The following is a 19,413-nucleotide window of genomic DNA, read 5'->3' as shown; positions in this document are numbered from 1 at the left end:
CCAAAGAGCCTGTGATGCTCATCCTCCCTGCAGCCTTCAGTCTTACTTTCGGGCAATGAGCTTCTCTGATTACCAGCAAAGAGAAGCTGAACGCAGTGGCTCATGCATCTCACGCTGGTGCTGAGCGTAGTGACCTTGTCACGACAGCCAAGTGTTTGCCACCTTGCAACAAATGCAAAACAATTGTGATGATTCAATTACAGCTCCTGTTTTGAATTGCAATTTCACTCCCTCTGTAGGTTAATTAGTAGCACAGCCCCGGGCTATCTGTGGCAAGGGTTTGCAGCAAGGTACATTAAAATTCAGCTGCATGGCATTAATGAGCGGCAAGGTGCTTTTCCAGGCACATGCGTGCTTGCCTTCTCCCTTGCAGCACTCAAGTGCCTTGCTGAGAGGGAGAAGTAAATACTCAGCCATGGCTAGGAGCTGGTCTGTAGCTGGGAAACCCCTGGCCTGAATCCCTGAGTTGTTGAGTGAAGCTGTTTGCATCTTTAACATTCCCTGTGCCTCTTCCCAGCTTGTATCGTGGGCCATGCTGCTGCAGTTGAGTTTGAGAGATGCTTTGCTGGGGAGGTGTGGGCAGGGTCACCTGGGCAGCCTCAGAGCTGCCTCTCCCGACGAGGACCTGCCCTGAGCCTGTTCAAGTTGCTTGTGAAGGTCATCTCTCAGCCACGAGGGAAGAGCTGGAACCAGAAGCAGCCAGCATCACCCCAGGCCTCCGCAGGTCCCCCGGGAGACATCCAGCAGGGCACGGTGTAGTTTTGGTGTCTGTGGGAGATGCTCAGTGCGGTGATCAACTCAGGGAGAGAGGAGAAAGGCAGATGGTGCCTTCCCTCCCTGCTCATCTCTTTGCGTCAGCTTTGGCCAGGCTGGGGTCAGCATTCGCTGCTACAAGCACCGATTACAGCTTCTGCCTCTGTCTCCCTTGCAGGTACATCGAGAGGAAAGCATTCCTGGACCGTGTGGATCACAGGCAGTTTGAAATCGAACGCGACCTCAGACTGAGCAGGATGAAGCCCTGATGTGCCGGAGGTGGCCGCAGGGGATCCTGCTTCCTTCTGCGCCCGATCGCTGGCTGGGGGCTGACAGCCACCGCCGGACCACCAGGCACAGAAATCATTCTCTACCCAAGACTCAGCCTGTATGTCTCAACGTACGGGTTTTTCCTTTTACTGTAATAGTTTTCGGAGGGTATTTGTCAGTGGGCAGGGGGCACTTTGAGGGTTGAATGGTCCAGCAGGTGACAGAAGAGACCGATGTGATTCTGGCAGGTGACTTTCCGAGGAGAATTGATGGTGGCACCCATCCTTTGCCAACCCTGGGTGCTTCTGGCAGCAGGAGGAAGCCCCGATGCTGGGGGAGTGCTGGTGCCTGCGTTACGGCTCAGCTGGTGTATTTGGTTGAGAGAGGAGCTGCAGGAAGGTTTTGCAGCTGCTGTGCGTGCACAGGCTGTGGGATTCAGGGCTGGAGCCCTTCATGCTCTGCCAGCCCTGCAGCATTCCCTGCCCCTCCATGCTGTGCTCCTGCCTGGGCAAAGCCAAGCTGTCTGTACTTGTTTGTGGGGTCTGATGATGCCAGGGAGGGGGTTAAGCAAGCTGATGAAGAAATCCTTCCTTGTTCACACTGTCAAGAAGATGAGAGCAGCTGCTGTAGGCAGGACGGGCCAGGATCCGAGTCTTCATGCGAATAAAGTATTCCATCCTGACACTCTTGCATGCTGGCAGCATGGTTTGTGTGGAAGAAATAAAGGGTCACGCGCAGTAAAGAATATCTGACTGCGATCATGAAAAATCCCTGCTCAGAGGTGCCCAGTAGCACCTCGGTAGCAGCCTGAGGGTCAGAGCAAGTGCTTGGATCTCTTTCTCTCTGCAGAACCGGGGCTGGTGTTGAGATTAAATCCAGAATTGGGAGGACTCATCTTGGCCACCCCTTCTGCTCTGGCTGGCTGAGTTCAGCACCTCCCGATGTTGGTGCACATCCTCGGAGCAGAGGTGTTCACCGGCCTTTCCCCACAGGATGCTCTGAGCCCACTCGGTGGGGCAGCCCATGCCAGCGCTGTGCCGGGGGGAAAATGGCACAAGCCCCGTCCTTTCTGCTAATGGGGCAAGCGATGCCGCTGCTGCTGCTGCTGGCCCCTCGCCCACGGCTCAGAGCATGGTCTCAGCTTTGGACTCAAGTGTCGGCTGCTGAGTCAGCCCTTGCTCTGCGGCCGTGTTGCAGGATAGACAAGAACAAAACACCACGTGCTGGGGGAAGCTGCAGCCTTTGGCGCCCGGTTATGTACAGAATCAGCTGTTACGGACCTGCTTAAACAAGCCTGAAATTGGACAGAAACAAAACATTAAGGGTGATGACACATTTTCATCTCCAAACACTTCCAAGCCAGTTGCTGCTTTGGTTCTGTTTGTAAAAAACAACTGGAGTCCTTGTCCAGGGCACCGTATGGGGAGGTTTCAGCTTGAGATTCCTGGCCGGCAGCAAGGAGCCCCAGGCGCTGGGCTGGGGAGGCAGCCGGGTCCTGCTTGCGGGGTCACTCCCAGCAGGGACCCCAAGCCAAGCCGGGCTTGTTTGGCAGCAGGTCCTTGCTGACCCCAAGACGCACAGGCGGCAGCTCTGCCAGGGTGGGAGCAGGCAGCAGGGGAAATGATTTGCCTTTTGTTGTACTTTGCTCTGCTGGGGCTGAGGAGGAGGGGAGGGGATCCTGAGGACCTTCTCTGCGCTCTGTCCCCCCGTGACTGTGTCCTGGGCAGGATTCCCCCCAGTGGGGGAGGGTCATGTCACCCCCAATACGGGCTCGATCTCCATGTCCTCTGGCTCCAAGGGAGCTGCCAGCCAAAATCCTTTCCATGGCACAGGCGTCCCGGTGCTACTGGGTGCCGCTTGCTGTGTTGGGTTGCATTTTAGGGCTCATTCTGCTCCAGCAGCTCAGCGGCATCTTGGGGTCTAGAAATGTAAGATAATTCTGTGTGTTGTGTTATAAGCAAGAGCTGAACGGAGATGCAACAGGAGAACCTTTGGAGATCCTGAAGGCCAGAAGTGTCAGTCCCAGCCCTCCTCTTAAAAGCCTTAAAGAGCTCCAGGCTGTGCGAATTCTGCAGCAGCATCAACTCCAGCCAGCCTGAGAGATGGTTCGGGCTTTACATGTGCGCTAGCAGTGTGTTAGTGGGATCCGAACAGCACAGCCTCCACTGGCATATGGCTAATTGGGACAAATAGGTGACTCCAGCGTAAGGGGTCCTGCCTGCCAGCCCAGCACTGCTCTCCAAAACTGCTCCAGCCTCTCTTCTCTGGGTTAATTTTTCCTTCCCTTCAGCTGAGCAAACGTGGAAAATTTTAAAATCTTGGAAGCAACCTGAGCTGCTGGAAAAGTGCAGTTTAACAGCAGTGTCCGAGAGCCCGCGCTCTCCTCTCTGCCGGGCTCCCCGGCTCACGGCAGTGTGGTGTGCCCGGCTCAGCTGGAGGATGCCAGGCTGCGGTGCTAGCGCCTGGCAGGCTGGGGCAGGCTTGGTGGGACGGCCGGGAGGCAGCCTGGGGCTGGTTCCTGGCTTCCTCCACACACGCTCCCAAGCGTCCTGCGTTTTTGTTTGGTTGGATCATGTATTCCTCGCCTCTCTTTCCTGAAGATGAGGAGTGATTTACAGGTCTCCAGAAAACAATTTGGCTGCTTAGGAAGAGAGGAAAAAAAAGCCCAAACGCCAGTCCACTTGCTATTCCCGTTGCCCAGCTGCTTTCCTATGAAGGGGGATGGCTTTAGTACCCGCCAGCCCTCGGCATCCCTGCCAGCTCTGAGCTTTCTGGAAGGAGCAAAGCTGCCAGGAGATGTGGGTTCCTCTTTCGAGATGCTCCCACCTTGAGATGTCTTCTCCAGGAAGCTCATGTGTCCTTCACAGGTTGGGACCCAGACGGGGCATTTGATTGGGATAAATTTGGCCCTCCGAGGAGTCCCCATGGCCTGAACATCACCTCACCCCAAGGAGCTCCCCCTTCCCTGGCCGCCTGAAGGGGCCCCTTGTGCGGCTGGACCCCGAACAAAGCAGCGATTGTGCCTGTGTGCCCGGACAGTCGGGGCTTCTGCCGCAGCGCTGTGTTCTGGAGTTGCAATAAAACCGGCTGCGTCCAACCCGCGCCTGCGGGCTCGCCTTTATTGAGCTGTTCGGCAGCGTTGGGGGAGGCTGTTACAGGGCCACGGGAATTGTGAGCGGGAAGGTAATGTCACGCAGTTGAAGCTGCTTCGGTGACAGGGATGTAGGAATAAATGTGCGGCGCTCTGCGTGGGAGGAGGTTGAGAGCCGGCTGCCCGGGGTGCATCCCGTGGGCAGTACCGTGAGCCGCAGTGGGATTCGGGGCTGGCTGAGCTGCTGTGGGGCAGAGCGTGATGGTGCGTGGGGAAGCGGGTGGCAGGAGGGGAGAGGAGCAGGGCTGGCCCCAGGGGGCAGCTCCCCGCACTGGGGCAGCAGGTCCCTGCAGGGACCCGGGCTGGGAAGGGCTGATGCCCGGGAGGTGACGCTGCAGCCGCTGCATCCTCAGCTCTCACTGCTGTTTTCAGCCTCTGCCATCTCTTTTCCTCCCGGCAACGTCCTGTCTGGCAGCACAGTGGGGTGGGACTAACGGGGACTAGTGGGACGGCTCATGGATCTCCCATGGCATCCAGGGTCATCACCCCAGGCATCCTCGTGCTGGTGGCGGGTGCTGGCACCCACTTTTGAGGTTCAGCTGGTGGCAGTGGTGCAGCCAGCCCATCGCACTGCCAGTGGTGAACCCCAACCGGGGCAAGGATCGGCGCCAGCCGTCGCGGGGGGATGGATGGGGAGATGAACAGAGCTGCTACTGTTGGGGCAGCCCGAAGGCCACGCTCCGCCTCGGCTTTTCTGGAGGCGAAGGGGATGCCCCACCATCCTGCCCTCCGGAAAAGCGAGAGGCTTCCCCCACTACCTCCTCTCCACAGCTGAAAACCAGCCCTGCACCATGGAAAAGCATGGGATAAATCCTTGTTGTGATCCTTTTGGGTCCCGTGATATTACAAGCCAAGAGAAATGTCCTCATTATTTCCAGAATATTGAAGTCTAATAAATCCCGTCCTGCCTTATAGGATTTATTTCTCCGTTCATTGCTAGGAGACTCAGTCCCGTGTAATCCTATTGCTGCTCCAGGAGGAGGGAGGCAGCTTTCTGAAGCACAGATCTGGTGGGGCGGGGATGGCTCCAGCCCCACAAGTGTCCCAGGATGTCCCACTGTTCTGGAACTGTGCCCTGGTGAGGATTCACTGAACTCCATCCCCTCTGATGAATTAGCCATTTAACACGGCATGGCACAGCCTGCTCCCCTGGCCCCATGTGTTCCTCCAGAACCCATTTGGGGCTTCCAACACCTTCCCATGCTAGGAGCCAGTGGGAAGAGCCAGGTCCGGAATGCAGTCCCCGCAGATGTGGCTCACTAGCCGCCCAGGGACTCTCCCAAAGACAATGACAGACACAGGAATATGGCTGGGAATTTCACTAACAGCGTTTTCCATAGTAACCGTTGCTGAGGCAACCTGCATCCCAAGCAGCATCCATCCCAAAACACTCAGTTCCGCATCCGCCGGGGCGGTGGAGAGCCATGGTGTGGTACCAGCGACACGGGGATGCTCCAGCTGCACCAACGTGGCTCTGAGCATCCCCAGCGCCGCAGGGACCCCATAACACTCTGCTTTTAATCTCCTTTTTTAGGCATTTAATTTTCTTAGAGGTGGGAGAAGCCGAAGGGAGACCTGCTGGTGCCTGTTGCCCCTTGGGCTGTTGGCTGTGGAGGCAGCGGGGTGCGGGAGCTGCTGCCAGCTCAGGGTGCGAACAGCACTTTTGGCTCTGATGCACCGAAAGTGGTCGGGATTGAGTATCGACAGGAGATTTAAGTATGGAAGGGGGGAGCTGGTGGCCTCTTGGTGGCCATGTGATGGCAGGTTCACCCTGGGGACACCCTGGAGATCCCGGAAGAGATGGTTGTTGTCGGCTCAAGGTCTCCAAAGCAAACCCCCTGTGTCTGGGACTGGCTGCAGTGGTGGGAGAGGCCCTGGGGAGCTTGGAGCCTGTCCTGGGGACACCCGTGGGGCTCGGCCCCTGCGCTGTCACTGGCAAAAGGAAACCACAGCCCTGTGGCTGCGCCTTCTGGGGTGGCTGCGGTTTGCGGGCACAACCGCAGTCTCAGCTGCTGGGAACCTCCTACCCTCAGCCGTGCCTCAGTTTCCCCATCCATCAGCAATCCACAGGGGAACCTGCCTCCCAGCAGGGGAGGTTGCTGGTGGCGGGGGACAGCAGTGGTGGCCTTCGGGGAGCCAAGTGGGCACTGACTTTTGGGGAAGGGCACACGTTGCAATCTGGCCTTGATTCCGCGTGGCCCCAAGGTGACCCCTGAGGACACACCAGAGGACACCGGCACAGGCTTCCTGGCATGTCGTGGCAAACCGTGCTCGCTCTCCGGCCCCGTGGCTCTCACACCGGCGACTCTCGCTGCCTGCTCACACGTGCACCCGCTCGGCCCCGCGCACGCTTCACGTGTGCGTGCACGTGCACAAGCTTCGCAGGCTCGCTGCACATCCTGCCCCGCCGGCTGCTTTGCCCATGCCCCACGCACGCCCCTCTCGCACACCGACGCCGCTGCGCCGGGCCAAGGTCGCTTGGCGTCCGCCTGCGTGCAGCTCGCACCCCTCTGTGCAGCTCCTGCGCGGCCCTGCAGCTCCTGCACGTCCCGTGACTCCGTGCAGCCGTGTGCGTGTCCCACAGCTCCCGCGTGTCCCGAGGCTCCGTGCAGCTCCATGTGTGTGTCCTGCAGCTCCTGCAAACCCCTGCAGCTCGTGCATTCCCTGCATGTCCTGGGGCTCCGTGCTGCTCCGTGTGTGTGTATCCCGCAGCTCCTGCACGGCCCTGCAGCTTGTGTGTGTCCTGCACACCTGTGACAGGCCCGTTGCATGCCCGTTACAGGCCTGTTACCCGTTGCACCCCCGTGCCATCCCCGCTGCCTCCCTCGTGCCCGCCCGCCCCGGCGCCCCCCCCGTGCCGCCCGTAGCCCCGCCCCGCCGCAGCCCCGCGCCCGAGGGCCGCGCAGCCAATGGGGTGGGCGGGGCCAATTGAAATGGGCGGGGCCAATAGGGATGGGCGGGGGTCAACGGGGTGGTGCGGTCAATGGAGCGGGCGGGTGCAGGTAAAGGTGGGCGTGGTCAAACGGAATGGGCGTGGGCATTGCGTCGGGCTCAGTGGATGGTGGGCGGAGCCTATATGGGTGAAAGTAGCCAATGGAGTGGGCGTGTCCGCTTTGCAGGTGGGCGAGGTCAGAGGAAGTGGGTGTGAACAACGTTTACCATGGGCGTGGCCAACGGGGTTAACTCAGCAAGTGGGGTGGGCGTGGCAAAATGAAAGTGGGTGTGGCCAGACGGGGCGCAGTGAATGACGATGCGCGCGTTCAACGGAGTGGGCGTGGCTACAGGGGAGGGCGTGGCAGACTAATCTGACGTCGCGTGTGGGGGCGTGGTCAGTTAGAGGTGGGCGTGCCCTTCGGGAGGGCGGGGTCAAGGCTGACGCAGCCGGGGTGGGCGTGGCGGGGGCGTGGCCGGCGGGGCGCGCGCCGCGCTGTAATGCTGCTCCCGCCGCCGCCGCCGCCGCGCCGCCCGCCCGCGTCGCCACCCCCGGCCCGGCCCCGGCTCCGGCCCCCGGCCCTTCGGCGCTAGGGCCGGCGCGCCCTGCGGGAAGATGAACTACCTGGTGAGCGGGGAGCGGGGGCAGCCCGGGCTGCGGGCGGACGGGGCGGGTCTGGCGGGCAGGAGCCGCCGTGACCTTGTCCTCGGCTCCCGGCTCCGGGTCCCGCGGTGGGGGGGGGAGGCTCGGGGCACGGCGGGACGTGGCGGCCCCGGCTGAGTCACCGCGCTGGCACTTCCTCCGGCGGCGGGGAGGGCGGAGGAGGGACCCCGGCCCGAGGGGCGGAAGGGCCCGGCCCCTCCCGGCACCGCCCCCGGGAGCGACGGGGAAAGGCGGGCGGAGCGGGGACAGCTGCTGGGACCCGAAAAGGCACGGCCACCGGCGTCCTCCCAGCGCCGGGCTCCATCGTCCATCCCGGCCCCGGGCACCAGCATCGTCCCGGCTCGGGGCACCGTTGTCCGAGCTCCGGCCACCAGTATCCCAGCCCGGGGTACCATCGTTGTCCCGGCTCCGGGCACCGGTATCCCAGCCCGGGGTACAATCCTTGTCCCGGCTCGGGGCACCGGTATCCCAGCCCCGGGTACCATCGTTGTCCCGGCTCCGGGCACCGGTATCCCAGCCCGGGGTATAATCCTTGTCCCGGCTCGGGGCACCGGTATCCCAGCCCGGGGTTACCACCATCGTCCTGGCTCTGGTGACTGTCGCCCCAGCTCCTGCACCCCATCGCCGGGTGGGATGACGGCCCAGCGGCCGGCGGGGCCTGGCTCACCGCCCCGGCGTGGGGCTCTCTTGCAGAACGTGCTGGCCAAGGCGCTGTACGACAACGTGGCTGAATCTCCGGACGAGCTCTCCTTCCGCAAGGGCGACATCATGACGGTGCTGGAACGCAACACGCAAGGGCTGGATGGCTGGTGGCTCTGCTCGCTGCATGGCCGGCAGGGCATCGTCCCTGGGAACCGCCTCAAGATCCTGGTGGGGATGTACGACAAGAAGCAGCAGCAGCAGCAGCCGGCGCCCGCCGCAGCACAGGGGCAAATGCTGCCGCAGCCTCCGGCACCCCAGCCAGCTCTGCCCTTCCACCACCAAGGCGGGTACACCCCGCTGTCACCCGCCTCGCAGTACACACCCATGCACTCTGCGTACGCCCCCCAAGGGGACAACGTCTACCTGATGCCGGTCCCCAGCAAGGGACAGCAGGGTCTCTATCCGGGCCCGGCGCCCACCGGACAGTTTCCGCCTGCTCCGGCTAAGCAGCCGCCTGCCTACCCGAAACAGACGCCTCCCCATGCCTTCCCCGGCCAAGAGATCTACCAGGTGCCCCCCTCCCTGGGCCAAGCGGCAGAGGCGTACCCCGGGGGCTCTGCCAGCCCCCCCCAGGACGTCTACCAGGTTCCTCCCTCGGCCAGTCAGGCTCAGGATATCTACCAGGTGCCCCCGTCATTGGACATGAGGAGCTGGGAAGGGCACAAGCCCCAGGGAAAGGTAGGATGGGGGCCTGGGGGGTGGCAGCGCGGCTGCGGGGTGCTCTGTGGTTCTTGGTGGCGAGCAGGTGCCAGGGATGTGCGGCTTCCGTTTATCTACCCACTACTGTCTCTTGGAGTGGAAAGTCATTGTGTTCATCACTGGGCTGCGGGCAGGAGTGGGTGCACAGCGGTGTCCCTGCGGTGGCTGAGGTGCCTTGCTCGGTGTGGGCTACCCAGCTGGGAGCTGGTACAGCGTTTGGTGCTTGGGTCCTCTTGGTCTCTCATGTGGGCTCTGCCGGTATCACTGAGGGCACGGCAGCCGTGCCTGGGGTGGGCACAGGGTGCTGGTAACGCAGGAGCCACTTATCTGGGGCCTGCAGCTATGGAGGCAGCTGTGGTACCAGGCACAGGGCTGAGATGCTTTCTTCCTCCGGGAGCGTGGACAGGGGCAGGCAGCCAGAGCTAACGTGTCCTGACCGTGCCAGGGAGCCCACCAGCGCTTGCCGCTTGGGTTTGCTGGTGAGCCACCAGCCTGTCCCCAGCATGGGAACCCTGTCCAGGGCAGCCTAACGGCTACATCCTGGACACCGGGCTCCTCCTGGCTCTGCCTCTTCACGGGCATGTCATCCCGGGGAAGAGGAGTGAGGTGCTTTTGGCGTCGTCTTTTCCGGGAAGGCTACCCTGACTCACATCTCTGGGAAGCAGCCAGTGGAGGGGAGCCCTGCCAAATCATTGCTGGGGCATAGGGAGCATCCTCAAAGGCCTGCTCAGCCCTTCTCGTGCCCAGCATCGGCTGGGCAGGGTGCCGTGCCCCTCTGGTTTGGTTATTTGCCGCTGTTGTGTCCCTACAGTGCGCCAAGGTGGGCACCAAGCCACAGGCAGGGATCAGTGAGTGCCCTGCGGGCATTGGCAGATCCGTATGGACCTTGGCAGATCCCTGCGCACGGTTTGGTGCCCGAATCGGCCATTCCCTTCCGCACGCTGCAGCCATGCCGGCTGGGCTTTGTCTTTTGCCGAGGCTCGCCGCTATAAATAACTGGTGATATCATCCACCCGTCCCCGGCGTCACTGGGAGAAGCGTGCACGCCTGGCCAGGGAGCGCCCTCCCGTGGGCACCGGTTTGCCCGGTGCCGGACAGTCTGGTACGGCATCCGGCACCCATCTTCTCTCCAGCCACATCACTGGCATTGTGGAGAGGATGATGTGCAGTGGAGTCAGACTGGATATGCTTAGCCGTGCCCACCTCGTCCCTTTCCCTCTTCCCAGGTGCTGGTGCCCACTCGTGTGGGGCAAGTGTACGTCTATGACTCCCCCAAGGGTGAGAAGGATGAGTACGATTTCCCTCGCCACCTCCTCTCCACGGGCTCCCAGGAGATCTATGACGTGCCGCCTGTCCGAGGAGGGGTCCCAAGCCATTTCAGCCAGGAGGTGAGGCTGGTTGAGGGATGGGGGTGGTCCCTGGTTGCATCCTGTGGCATGGGAGATGCTCTGGCACAGCCTGGGCTCCAAACCTGGGCAAACTACCCCCAAAGCTGGGCATGTTACGGGCCTCAGGACTGCTTCTGCCAGTCGCGGGGAGGAGGTAGGTGCCCATGCCAACCCTGACGCACTGTCCTGTGTCCCCCACTCCAGGTCTACGACACCCCCCCTATGGCAGTGAAGGGTCCCAACGGGCAGGACCCGGGGCAGGAGATCTACGACGTGCCCCCCAGCGTGGAGAAGAACCTGCACCAAACTGTAAGCGCTGCTGGGAAGCTCCCAGCTCTCCGTGTGTGAGAGACACATTTTACAGTGAGAACAATCATTCGCTGGAACAAACTCCTGTTAAGCCTCAACCACGTCCCCCCTGGTTGTGGGGTGGGTGGGGTTAGGACATAACAACTCCCCAAGCGGTGTGGTGGCCTCCCTGGCACTGGAGACTTTCAAGATACAATCGGACAGGGTGCAAGATGATCTTATCTAGGGGATGAGGTTGGACCAGGTGATCTTTCAAGGTCCCTTTCAACCAGGGCTCCTCTAGAATTTTGTGATTCCCACCCTAAAGGTGTTCAACGCCAGGTTGGATGGAGCTTTGAGCACCCTGATCCAGTGGGAAGTGTCCCTGCCCCTGGCGGGGTGTTGGAACTGGATGGGCTTTAAGGTCCTTCTGACCCAAACCATTCTACGACATGGGAGGGCAGGAGTGCTGCAGCAGGGCTGTGCCAGCTTCCCTGAGGGCAGGGACAGGCCTGGGGTGTGTGGCTCCATCCAGGTGCACACCCAGCACTGTCTTGCATGCCCAGAGCTGGCACTTACATGCACAGCGGCACGGCACAGCCCTCCTGCGCGTCCACACGTGACGTAGGCTGGCTCTCCCGGCGGCGCTGATGGCTCCTGCTGCTGCCCTTGCAGGTGTACGACGTGCCCCCCTCAGTGAGCAAGGACGTGCCAGATGGCCCAGCGCGGGAGGAGACCTACGACGTGCCCCCTGCCTTCGCCAAGCAGAAAGCCTTTGAACCCTCCCGCCACCCCGTCATCCTGGCCCAGCAGGAGCCCTACTTGCTGCAGGATGTCTACGACGTGCCACCAGCGGCTGGGAAAGGTGCCCCCGAGCCAACGCTCTCCCACGAGATCTACGATGTGCCCCCCAGCCTCAAGAAGCTGGGCGGGTCGGCCTTCCCCTCACAGGAGGTGTACGATGTGCCCCGGGACCTGCATGCCCCGGGCAAGGGTTCCCTGGACATGGAGGGCGAGTACATCTATGACGTCCCACCACAAGTGGACCGTGAGGCCAAGGGCACTGACACCAAGCGCCTCTCAGCCTCCAGCACGGGCAGCACCCGCAGCAACATCTCCACATCCTCGCTGGATGTGGTGCCCGTGAAGGAGCCGGCCAAGGGAGCCGGCAAGGAGTTCTCCCTGGACTTGGATGCCGCCATGGAGACGCTGGCCAAGCTCCAGCACGGTGTTGGCGGTGCTGTCTCCTACCTCATATCCTTCATCGGCACCAACTGGCGCAGCCCTGAGCACATGGAGGCCAATGCTGCCAGAATCCGTGGGGCAGCCGAGGACGTCCGGACAGCCCTGCGGGACCTGCTGGAGTTTGCCCGGGGGGCGGTAGGCAATGCTGCCCAGGCCTCTGACCGTTCCCTTTATGCCAAGCTCAGCAAGCAGCTGCAGAAGATGGAGGAGGTCTACCAGGCCCTGGCACGGCACGGCCAAGCACTGGACGCTTGCCACTGGGCCCCAAGCGCCCTGGCCGGCGGCAAGCCGGGCACGGATGACTTGGAACACTTTGTCATGCACTCGCGTGGTGTCCCCGATGACACCAAGCAGTTGGCCTCCTTCCTGCATGGCAATGCTTCCCTCCTCTTCAAACGGACAAAGCCGGCGGCGGAGAGCGGTGGCCATGGGCCCCCTCACCCCTCTGACAAGGCCAGCAGCATCCAGTCGCGGCCTCTGCCCTCCCCACCCAAGCTGCTGGCGCAGGAGTCGCCCGATGGGCCCTACGAGAACAGCGAGAGTGGCTGGATGGAGGATTACGACTATGTCCATCTCCAGGTGAGTGCGGGCAGGGGGGCTGCTCCCCACGGGTGGGTTTTGTGCTGGTGGCTGCCCGGTGTAGGGGCGTCGGGCAGCTCAGACTGCAGCGGTACTTCTGCCACCTGCATCTTGCTTTTACCTTCCAGCTTGAGGACTGTGGAGACCAGGAGTGTCCCAGGGCAGGCAGGTGCTTGCGTCTGGCAAGGCCGATGTTGCTGACTCTTATGTCATGCCCCTTCCTTCCCCACAGGGCAAGGAGGAGTTTGAGAAGACCCAGAAGGAGCTGCTGGAGAAAGGGAACATCATCCGGCAGAGCAAGGACCAGCTGGAGCACCAGCAGGTAAAGGAGCTGGGGCAGGTGGGCATGGCTGGGCACAGCTCTTGGGGTGCACAGCAGGATTTTGGCTCCTGTTCCCTTTGTAGCCCCTGCCGCCAAGCTGGACCTTGGGCCCGGCCTGTGTGGCTGTCCCCGAGGTGGGTTCCGGCTCCCATGCCAGTGCTGTGCCAGCGGAGAGGGGCAGCAGCTCCTTGCTCCTGAGAGGAGCCTGGCGCTGCTCTCCTGCAGCTGGCACTGTCCCTTGCTGTTTTTCCCAGGGCACAGATGTCACCCAGGGCTGGTGGCTGTGGCCACCCATGCTGGTGGCTCCAGGGAGGGCAGTGGGCGCTGGTTCACTGTCTGTCCTGCTTCACACCCTTTCCTCCCACAGCTGAAGCAGTTTGAGCGGCTGGAGCAGGAGGTGACGCGTCCCATCGACAACGACCTGTCCAACTGGAGTCCTCCCCAGCACTACGGCCCCACACGGAGCGGTGGCACCTTGTGTCCTGCTGACCGCCAGCTCCTCCTCTTTTACCTGGAGCAGTGTGAGGCAAACCTCACCACACTCACCAATGCTGTCGACGCCTTCTTCACTGCTGTCAGCACCAACCAACCCCCCAAGATCTTTGTGGCCCACAGCAAGTTCGTCATCCTCAGCGCCCACAAGCTCGTCTTTATCGGGGACACGCTGTCCCGCCAGGCCAAGGCGCAGGACGTCCAGCACAAGGTGATGCACTACAGCAACCTCCTCTGCGAGATGCTCAAGGAGATCGTGGTGACCACCAAGGCAGCTGCCCTCCACTACCCGTCTCCTGCTGCCTCTAAGGACATGGTGGAGCGCGTCAAGGACCTTGCCAACAGCACGCAGCAGTTCAGGATGGTGCTGAGCCAGCTGGCAGCCATGTGATGGCCTCAGGCTGCTGTCCCCTCCCAATGACCTCCACCCTGTCCCCAGACACACATCCCCCTCCCCAAGAGCCCTTTCTGCCTGGTGTAAGTGGACATGTACATAGAGACTCCTACGTACACTGGGGGCCTGGGGCCATCATCTTTTTTCCTCTTCATCCTCCTCCTGGCCAGAGGACAGCATTGGTTTCAGAGCCGTGCCCGTCAGGAAGCCAAGCTGGGAGGTGGATTTGTGACCGCTCCCTCCCTGCTGCCCTCTCCATGCAAAGCCACGGGGTGTTCCTGGCATGGAAGCCATGGGGGCCATGTCCCCATGGAAGCAAGAGAGGGACGTGCCAGGTAATTCAGGCCAACGCTGTGGCTGTTCCCCTCTTGGGGGAGGCTCCCAGCTGGTCTCTGGTGGCCAGCAGATTTTAATGGGGTGGAAGCCACCCTGTGCAGTGGGGCAGGGATGGGTTGTGCTGCTCCCTGTGCGACAGGGGCTGTGGATAAGGATTCTCGAGGTGGGTCGAGGCAATGGGGAGATTTGGAGCAGGAGGAGGCTGATCTGTGCATTCTCATGTCTCTGGTATTGCTATCGGACCAGCTGTAACTGAAACGCAAACTGAAATTGGTGCCTTTTGAACACAGCGGAAGCTTCTGCTGGTTCCCAGAGCTACGGAGTCGCAGCCCCCCGAAACTCAGCCCCCTGCCGCCCGGCAGCATAAAGAATTGCCCAGAACCCCCCCAGCTCCTGGGTATCTGCGAGTGCCCGCTGGGGGGAGGGAACCCTGGGCAGGGGCTGGGGCACACTGTCCCCCAAAGACATCTCAGCGCACAGATGCTGCGGGTGCACAGGGGTTTATTGGGGGGTGGGGGTCCCCACCTCTTGTGTGTCCCCATGTCTAGCCAGGAGTCCCACAGCCCTCCCGGCGGTCCCCATCCTTGCCCATGTCCCCATGCCAGGACATGTGTCCCCATGTCCAGCCAGGAGTCCCACATATGGGTGGAAGTCCCCATCTCTCCTCCTGTCCCCTAAGAAGGGCACGTGTCTCCATTTCCGTCCAAGGGATGCACAGCCAGACAGGGGTCTCAATCCCTGCCTGTGTCCCTCCCACTGTCCCCGCCAGGCCTTGTGTCCCCAGGCCGAGCCAGATGTCCTCACTTCCTGGCCCTGTGTTTCTGCACATGGCCCCGGGCTCAGTGACCCTACAGGAGGCCACGCATCCCTGTGCCTCCTGCCCTCCCAGCCTTGTCCCAACGCCCAGGCAATACCCCCAGCCCCAAATCCCCATGCCCAGCCAGCTCTCCCCACCTCCACGCCTCCAGCTGTGCCAGCCAGGTGTCCCTATGGCCAGAGAAGTGTCCCCAAGCCCACCAAGTGCCCATGTCCCCCACCCCATCCCACTTCCCCGTATCCCACAGTCATTCCCCTCTCCAGACCCTTCCCCTCCACATGGCCCTTTCCCAATCCAGACCCTTTTGCTCCCCACACGCTTCCCTCCCTCATGCCCCTTCCTCTCCCGTTCCTCTTCCTCTCCCATTTCCCATTCCCTCTGGGACCCTCATCCATGGCAGAGCCCCATTCCCTCTGGGACCCTCATCCAGGGCAGAGCCGCTCTGTTCCCTCTGGGACCCTCATCCATGGCAGAGCCCCGTTCCCTCTGCGACCCTCATCCATGGCAGAGCCCCGTTCTCTCTGGGACCCTCATCCATGGCAGAGCCCCGTTCCCTCTGGGACCCTCACCCACGGCAGAGCCCCGTTCCCTCTGGGACCCTCACCCACGGCAGAGCCCCGTTCCCTCTGGGACCCTCATCCATAGCAGAGCCCCGTTCCCTCTGGGACCCTCATCCATAGCAGAGCCCCGTTCCCTCTGGGACCCTCACCCACGGCAGAGCCCCGTTCCCTCCGCCCCCCGTGCCCCCATCCCACCTTGGAGCAGCACCCCCGGCGCCCCAGGGCCAACCCCAGCCCCGCTCCCCGCCGCAGGGCCATGCCGGGCTCCGACGGGACAGACGCGGCACTGGGACTCTGCCCCCTCCCCGCCCCCCGCCTTAAGGTGGCTCCGTGCGGGACGGGACCGGGACGTGTCCCCGTGCCCGGCCACGAGTCCCACAGGTGTCCCAGGGGTCTCTATCCCTTCCCATGTGCCCCCCACGCCAGGACACGCGTCCCCGCGCCCCGCCAGCAGTCCCACGGGGGGCTCTATGCTGCCTGTGTCCACCCCACTGTCCCTGTGCCTTGCTAGGGGCCTCCACTCCTGCCCGTGTCCCTCCCACTGCCCCCACGCCAGGACACGTCTCTATTCCTGGCCAGATGTCCCCGCTCCCTGACCCCGTGTCCCCGTGGGAGCACACATGCTCCCAGCCCCGGTCTCCTCTCCCCACACCCAGTGCAGGGCCAGCTGTCCCCGAGCCTGCTCGAGTGACCCTGCACCTGCCGTGTGCCCTCACCTTGCCCAGGGGTCCCCAGGGGAGGCCATATGTCCCCAGGGCTCCTCAAGCCCCTCTGGCTGTCCCTGCCTGCTCTGGTTCCCTGCCCTCTCCTGTGTGTTCTGCACCCAGCCAGGGGGCTCTTCCCCAGGGGACACCACTCATCTCCATGACTCTTGTCCTCCCGGCCAGGTGTTCCCATGCCCAAACAGTGTCCCCATACCCCCAGTCTCATGTCCCCACCCCCAGCCTCATGTCAATTCCCCCCAGCCCCAAATCCCCATGCCCAGCCAGCTCTCCCCACCTCCACGCCTCCAGCTGTGCCAGCCAGGTGTCCCTATGGCCAGAGAAGTGTCCCCAAGCCCACCAGGTGCCCGTGTCCCCCACCCGTTGGGCTGCCCCACACCCTCCCTTCCCGGGGCAGGGGCCAGGACACAGTGCGTTGGGGTGGCAGCGTTTATTGCCGGCCTCAGTTGGCCGCCAGGATGGAGTCGATCCAGTCGCGCAGCACGGTGACGCGGGTGTAGACACCGGGCACTTTGGGGTCACAGGTGCCGCTGCCCCAGGAGACAATGCCCACCAGGGTCCAGACGCCATCCTTCTGGCACACCAGCGGGCCCCCGGAGTCGCCCTGCGGGCAGTGGGTAGCGGGTGAGGGCAGGGGCTGGGGGGCAGGGGTGTCGGGGGGCAGGGGGGGTTCCACGGGCACCTACCATGCAGGAGGAGGCACCGTCAGCGCCGGCGCACACCATCATGTTGCGGATGCGGAACCCCCAGTACTGCTTGCACTGCTCGTTGGTGAGCAGGGGCAGGGCCACCTGCTGCAGCACCGCTGGCGTCTGCGAGGCTGTGGGCGAGAGGGTGGCATCAGCGCCCACACGGCCCGCGGTGCCCAGGGGACGGGGACGGGGACGGGGAGGACAGCGGGCATGGGCAGGAGGAGGGGGATGGCGGTGGTCAGGAATGGGGGCTTGTGTTGAGTCAGAGGACGGGCTGTGGGGGTGACGATGGCAATGGAGGGTTGGGGTGGGGATTGTGAGGAGGAGGAGGAGGGCAGGCATGGGGACTGGGGCTGGAGATAAGGATAGGAATGGAGATACAGACGGTGAGAGGGATGGTGCTGATTGTGGGGCTGGGGATAGCGATGGAGATGGCCCAGGGACGGGGATGAGAGCAGGCACTGGGATGAGAGCAGGGACGGAGACATGGATAAATATGAGGGTGGGAATGGGAAAGAGGAGGGCAGCAACAGGGATGAGGACAGGAATAGAGATGGGGATGAGGATAGGGTCAGGCATGGGGACAGTGATGGAGACAGGAAGGTGTGGCACCTTTAGGGTCAGTCAGCCCCCAGCCGGTGGTGACACAGGTCATGCCCCCTGGGAAGTCCTCGTTGGGATCAGGCAGGCAGACAGGGGACACACGGGCTGACAGATGGGCCGGGGTGGCCAGTTTGATCAGGGTGATGTCATCGCGGATGGTCAGCATGTTGAACTTGGGGTTCTTGAAGACCTGGAGCCAGCAGCACCATTCCCAATGCCCACACACACAGGCAGGGTGCCGGGCACTGGGCACCCCACAGGGACTGAGGGGAATCCCAGGGACTCATGGGGACCTCAGGGACTGACAATGACACCGGGGACTCATGAGCATGGCGAGGAATGGCCCTGTGGGTCCTGGGCCAATGGGGTCCCGATGTGCAGATCCCAGCCCCTGAGACAGAGGAGCAGGGACACACGGGGGCCCAGGGGGCAGACCCCAAGTCCTGGGAGCAGGTGACGACCCCAGGCAATGATGGGTCCAGGGAGCAGGAGTCAGACCCCAGTCCTCAGGAGGAAGGGGCCTCCAGGGAGCCCACGTCCCACCCGGGGTGGTTGTGGGACAGAGACCTTGGGGCTGCCCAGGACCCCGCAGCCCCCGGCCCAGAGGCACTGGGCGGCAGGGACACCCGTGGTCACATCACCCACAGTGACTGGTGGAGCTGGGTTCTTGACCCTCATCCCTCGGGGCTCCTGGGGATGGGCCTGAGCCCTGGGAAGAGGGGCAGCAGAGACACCCCAGGGCGTCCAAGCCCAAGGGATGAGGGGACATCCCAGGGGATGTGGCCCTCAGGATAAGGGGATCGGGGACGCGACCTGTGGGACTCGGAGGACTCAGACCCCTGTGCTGGCAGTACCTTTGCGATGGTCAACCTCTGCTCATCAGAGGAGGGGTCCTCCTGGTCGTACGCTCCCACCACCACAATGTCGGTGGTCCTGGACATGGACAGGCACTGAGCACCGGCACAGGGATGCGGGGCACCACCGTCACCGTGACCGCACCTGGCCCAAGGCTGGTGGGCAGCAGAGCCGGTGCCTACCTGACGCCGCAGTGGGCAGCAGTGACCACCCAGTCCTCGCTGATGAGCGAACCGCCGCAGAAGTGGTATCCGGTTTTGTCCTGGCAGGGAGAGCTGCTCTCAGCACCCGGCACCACTGGCACCAGCGTCGGCTGCTCCGTGCCGGCACCCAGCCCGGCTCCCATCCTGTCCCCAGCCCCACAGTGGGTGCTCACCTGGAGGGAGACCTGCCACGGCCACGACCCCGGCACCGCCGGCTCGCCGTTGACGACACGGGTGTAGCCACGAATGACGGGTGCAATGGCGGGCACACCGCAGCCTGCAGGGCACGGGCAGCCGTGGGACAGGGGGTCCCCAGCCCAGCGCCCCCCCAACCGCCACCACCCACCGGAGCCCCTCTCCCGCCCCAACGAGCCCCACGGCCTCACGCACTCGCCAGGGAGAGGGTGGCACGGGCAGAGCCCACCAGCGCCAGGCAGCTCAGCAGCCACAGCAGAGCCATCGCCACTCGTGGGAACAGATCCTGCCTGGGGCTCAGCGCCTTTTATCCCCAGGGCTGGGCACAGCCCCACCGGTGGCCTTGTGGCTGTGGCCTCGGGAGATATCGAGGCACCCGGCACAGTGCCAGGACAGCACCTGGGAGGACAACACCTGGAGCCCACGACCTTGGCCAGGTTGGGGGACTGCTCTGGTGGGGTCTAAGGGCTGTTTTCAAAGTGTTTGTTGGCCAGGTGCATGGTGGGGGCTGTCACCAGTCACAGGGTGGTTGAGGTTGGAAGGGACCTTGAA

General features: G+C 62.9%; 3 protein-coding genes across 4 annotated transcripts in view; 2 read left to right on the top strand and 1 right to left on the bottom strand.

Moving 5' to 3' along the window:
- The window catches only part of CFDP1 (craniofacial development protein 1), a 70,281-nt gene extending 65,263 nt beyond the window's left edge, over window positions 1–5,018 (top strand). The window contains exon 7 of the mRNA XM_009557138.2: window positions 932–5,018. Coding sequence (XP_009555433.1) covers window positions 932–1,022 — 91 coding nt within the window. The 3' untranslated portion in view covers window positions 1,023–5,018. The remainder of the gene's footprint in view (window positions 1–931) is intronic.
- Window positions 5,019–7,559: 2,541 nt separating this feature from the next.
- BCAR1 (BCAR1 scaffold protein, Cas family member) lies at window positions 7,560–14,608 on the top strand. 2 transcript variants are annotated; one of them, XM_054079127.1, is made up of 7 exons: window positions 7,560–7,733; window positions 8,463–9,149; window positions 10,397–10,558; window positions 10,763–10,867; window positions 11,522–12,670; window positions 12,903–12,992; window positions 13,360–14,607. In XM_054079127.1, exons 1-7 carry the CDS (start codon window positions 7,722–7,724, stop codon window positions 13,873–13,875), a joined length of 2,721 nt encoding a protein of 906 aa, XP_053935102.1. In that variant the 5' UTR covers window positions 7,560–7,721; the 3' UTR covers window positions 13,876–14,607. The 2 variants fall into 2 exon arrangements, with proteins under 2 accessions (XP_053935102.1, XP_009555434.2); XM_009557139.2 differs by lacking the exon at window positions 7,560–7,733 and having other exon boundaries at window positions 8,025–9,149; window positions 13,360–14,608.
- Window positions 14,609–16,651: 2,043 nt separating this feature from the next.
- LOC104054242 (chymotrypsinogen B) lies at window positions 16,652–19,129 on the bottom strand. Its single transcript, XM_054078911.1, has 7 exons — window positions 19,057–19,129; window positions 18,840–18,943; window positions 18,646–18,725; window positions 18,463–18,541; window positions 17,618–17,798; window positions 17,000–17,133; window positions 16,652–16,917 (listed from the first exon to the last, which is right to left on the bottom strand). Exons 1-7 carry the CDS (start codon window positions 19,124–19,126, stop codon window positions 16,756–16,758), a joined length of 810 nt encoding a protein of 269 aa, XP_053934886.1. The 5' UTR covers window positions 19,127–19,129; the 3' UTR covers window positions 16,652–16,755.
- Between the last annotated feature and the right edge of the window lie 284 nt (window positions 19,130–19,413).

This window comes from Cuculus canorus, chromosome 13 (assembly GCF_017976375.1).
Source record: "Cuculus canorus isolate bCucCan1 chromosome 13, bCucCan1.pri, whole genome shotgun sequence".
NCBI classification, from domain to species: domain Eukaryota; kingdom Metazoa; phylum Chordata; class Aves; order Cuculiformes; family Cuculidae; genus Cuculus; species Cuculus canorus.
The sequence above is the reverse complement of the archived record's forward strand: the minus strand, read 5'-3'. Positions and strand labels throughout refer to the sequence as shown.

Coding starts and splice junctions, on each gene's coding strand:
- BCAR1 (XM_009557139.2), top strand. CDS start 8,403: ATGACGGCCCAGCGGCCGGCGGGGCCTGGCTCACCGCCCCGGCGTGGG. Junction 9,150..10,396: donor GGCACAAGCCCCAGGGAAAG/GTAGGATGGGGG, acceptor CCCTCTTCCCAG/GTGCTGGTGCCCACTCGTGT. Junction 10,559..10,762: donor CAAGCCATTTCAGCCAGGAG/GTGAGGCTGGTT, acceptor CCCCCACTCCAG/GTCTACGACACCCCCCCTAT.
- LOC104054242 (XM_054078911.1), bottom strand. CDS start 19,126: ATGGCTCTGCTGTGGCTGCTGAGCTGCCTGGCGCTGGTGGGCTCTGCC. Junction 18,542..18,645: donor GCTGCCCACTGCGGCGTCAG/GTAGGCACCGGC, acceptor GTCCATGTCCAG/GACCACCGACATTGTGGTGG. Junction 16,918..16,999: donor ACGGTGCCTCCTCCTGCATG/GTAGGTGCCCGT, acceptor CACTGCCCGCAG/GGCGACTCCGGGGGCCCGCT.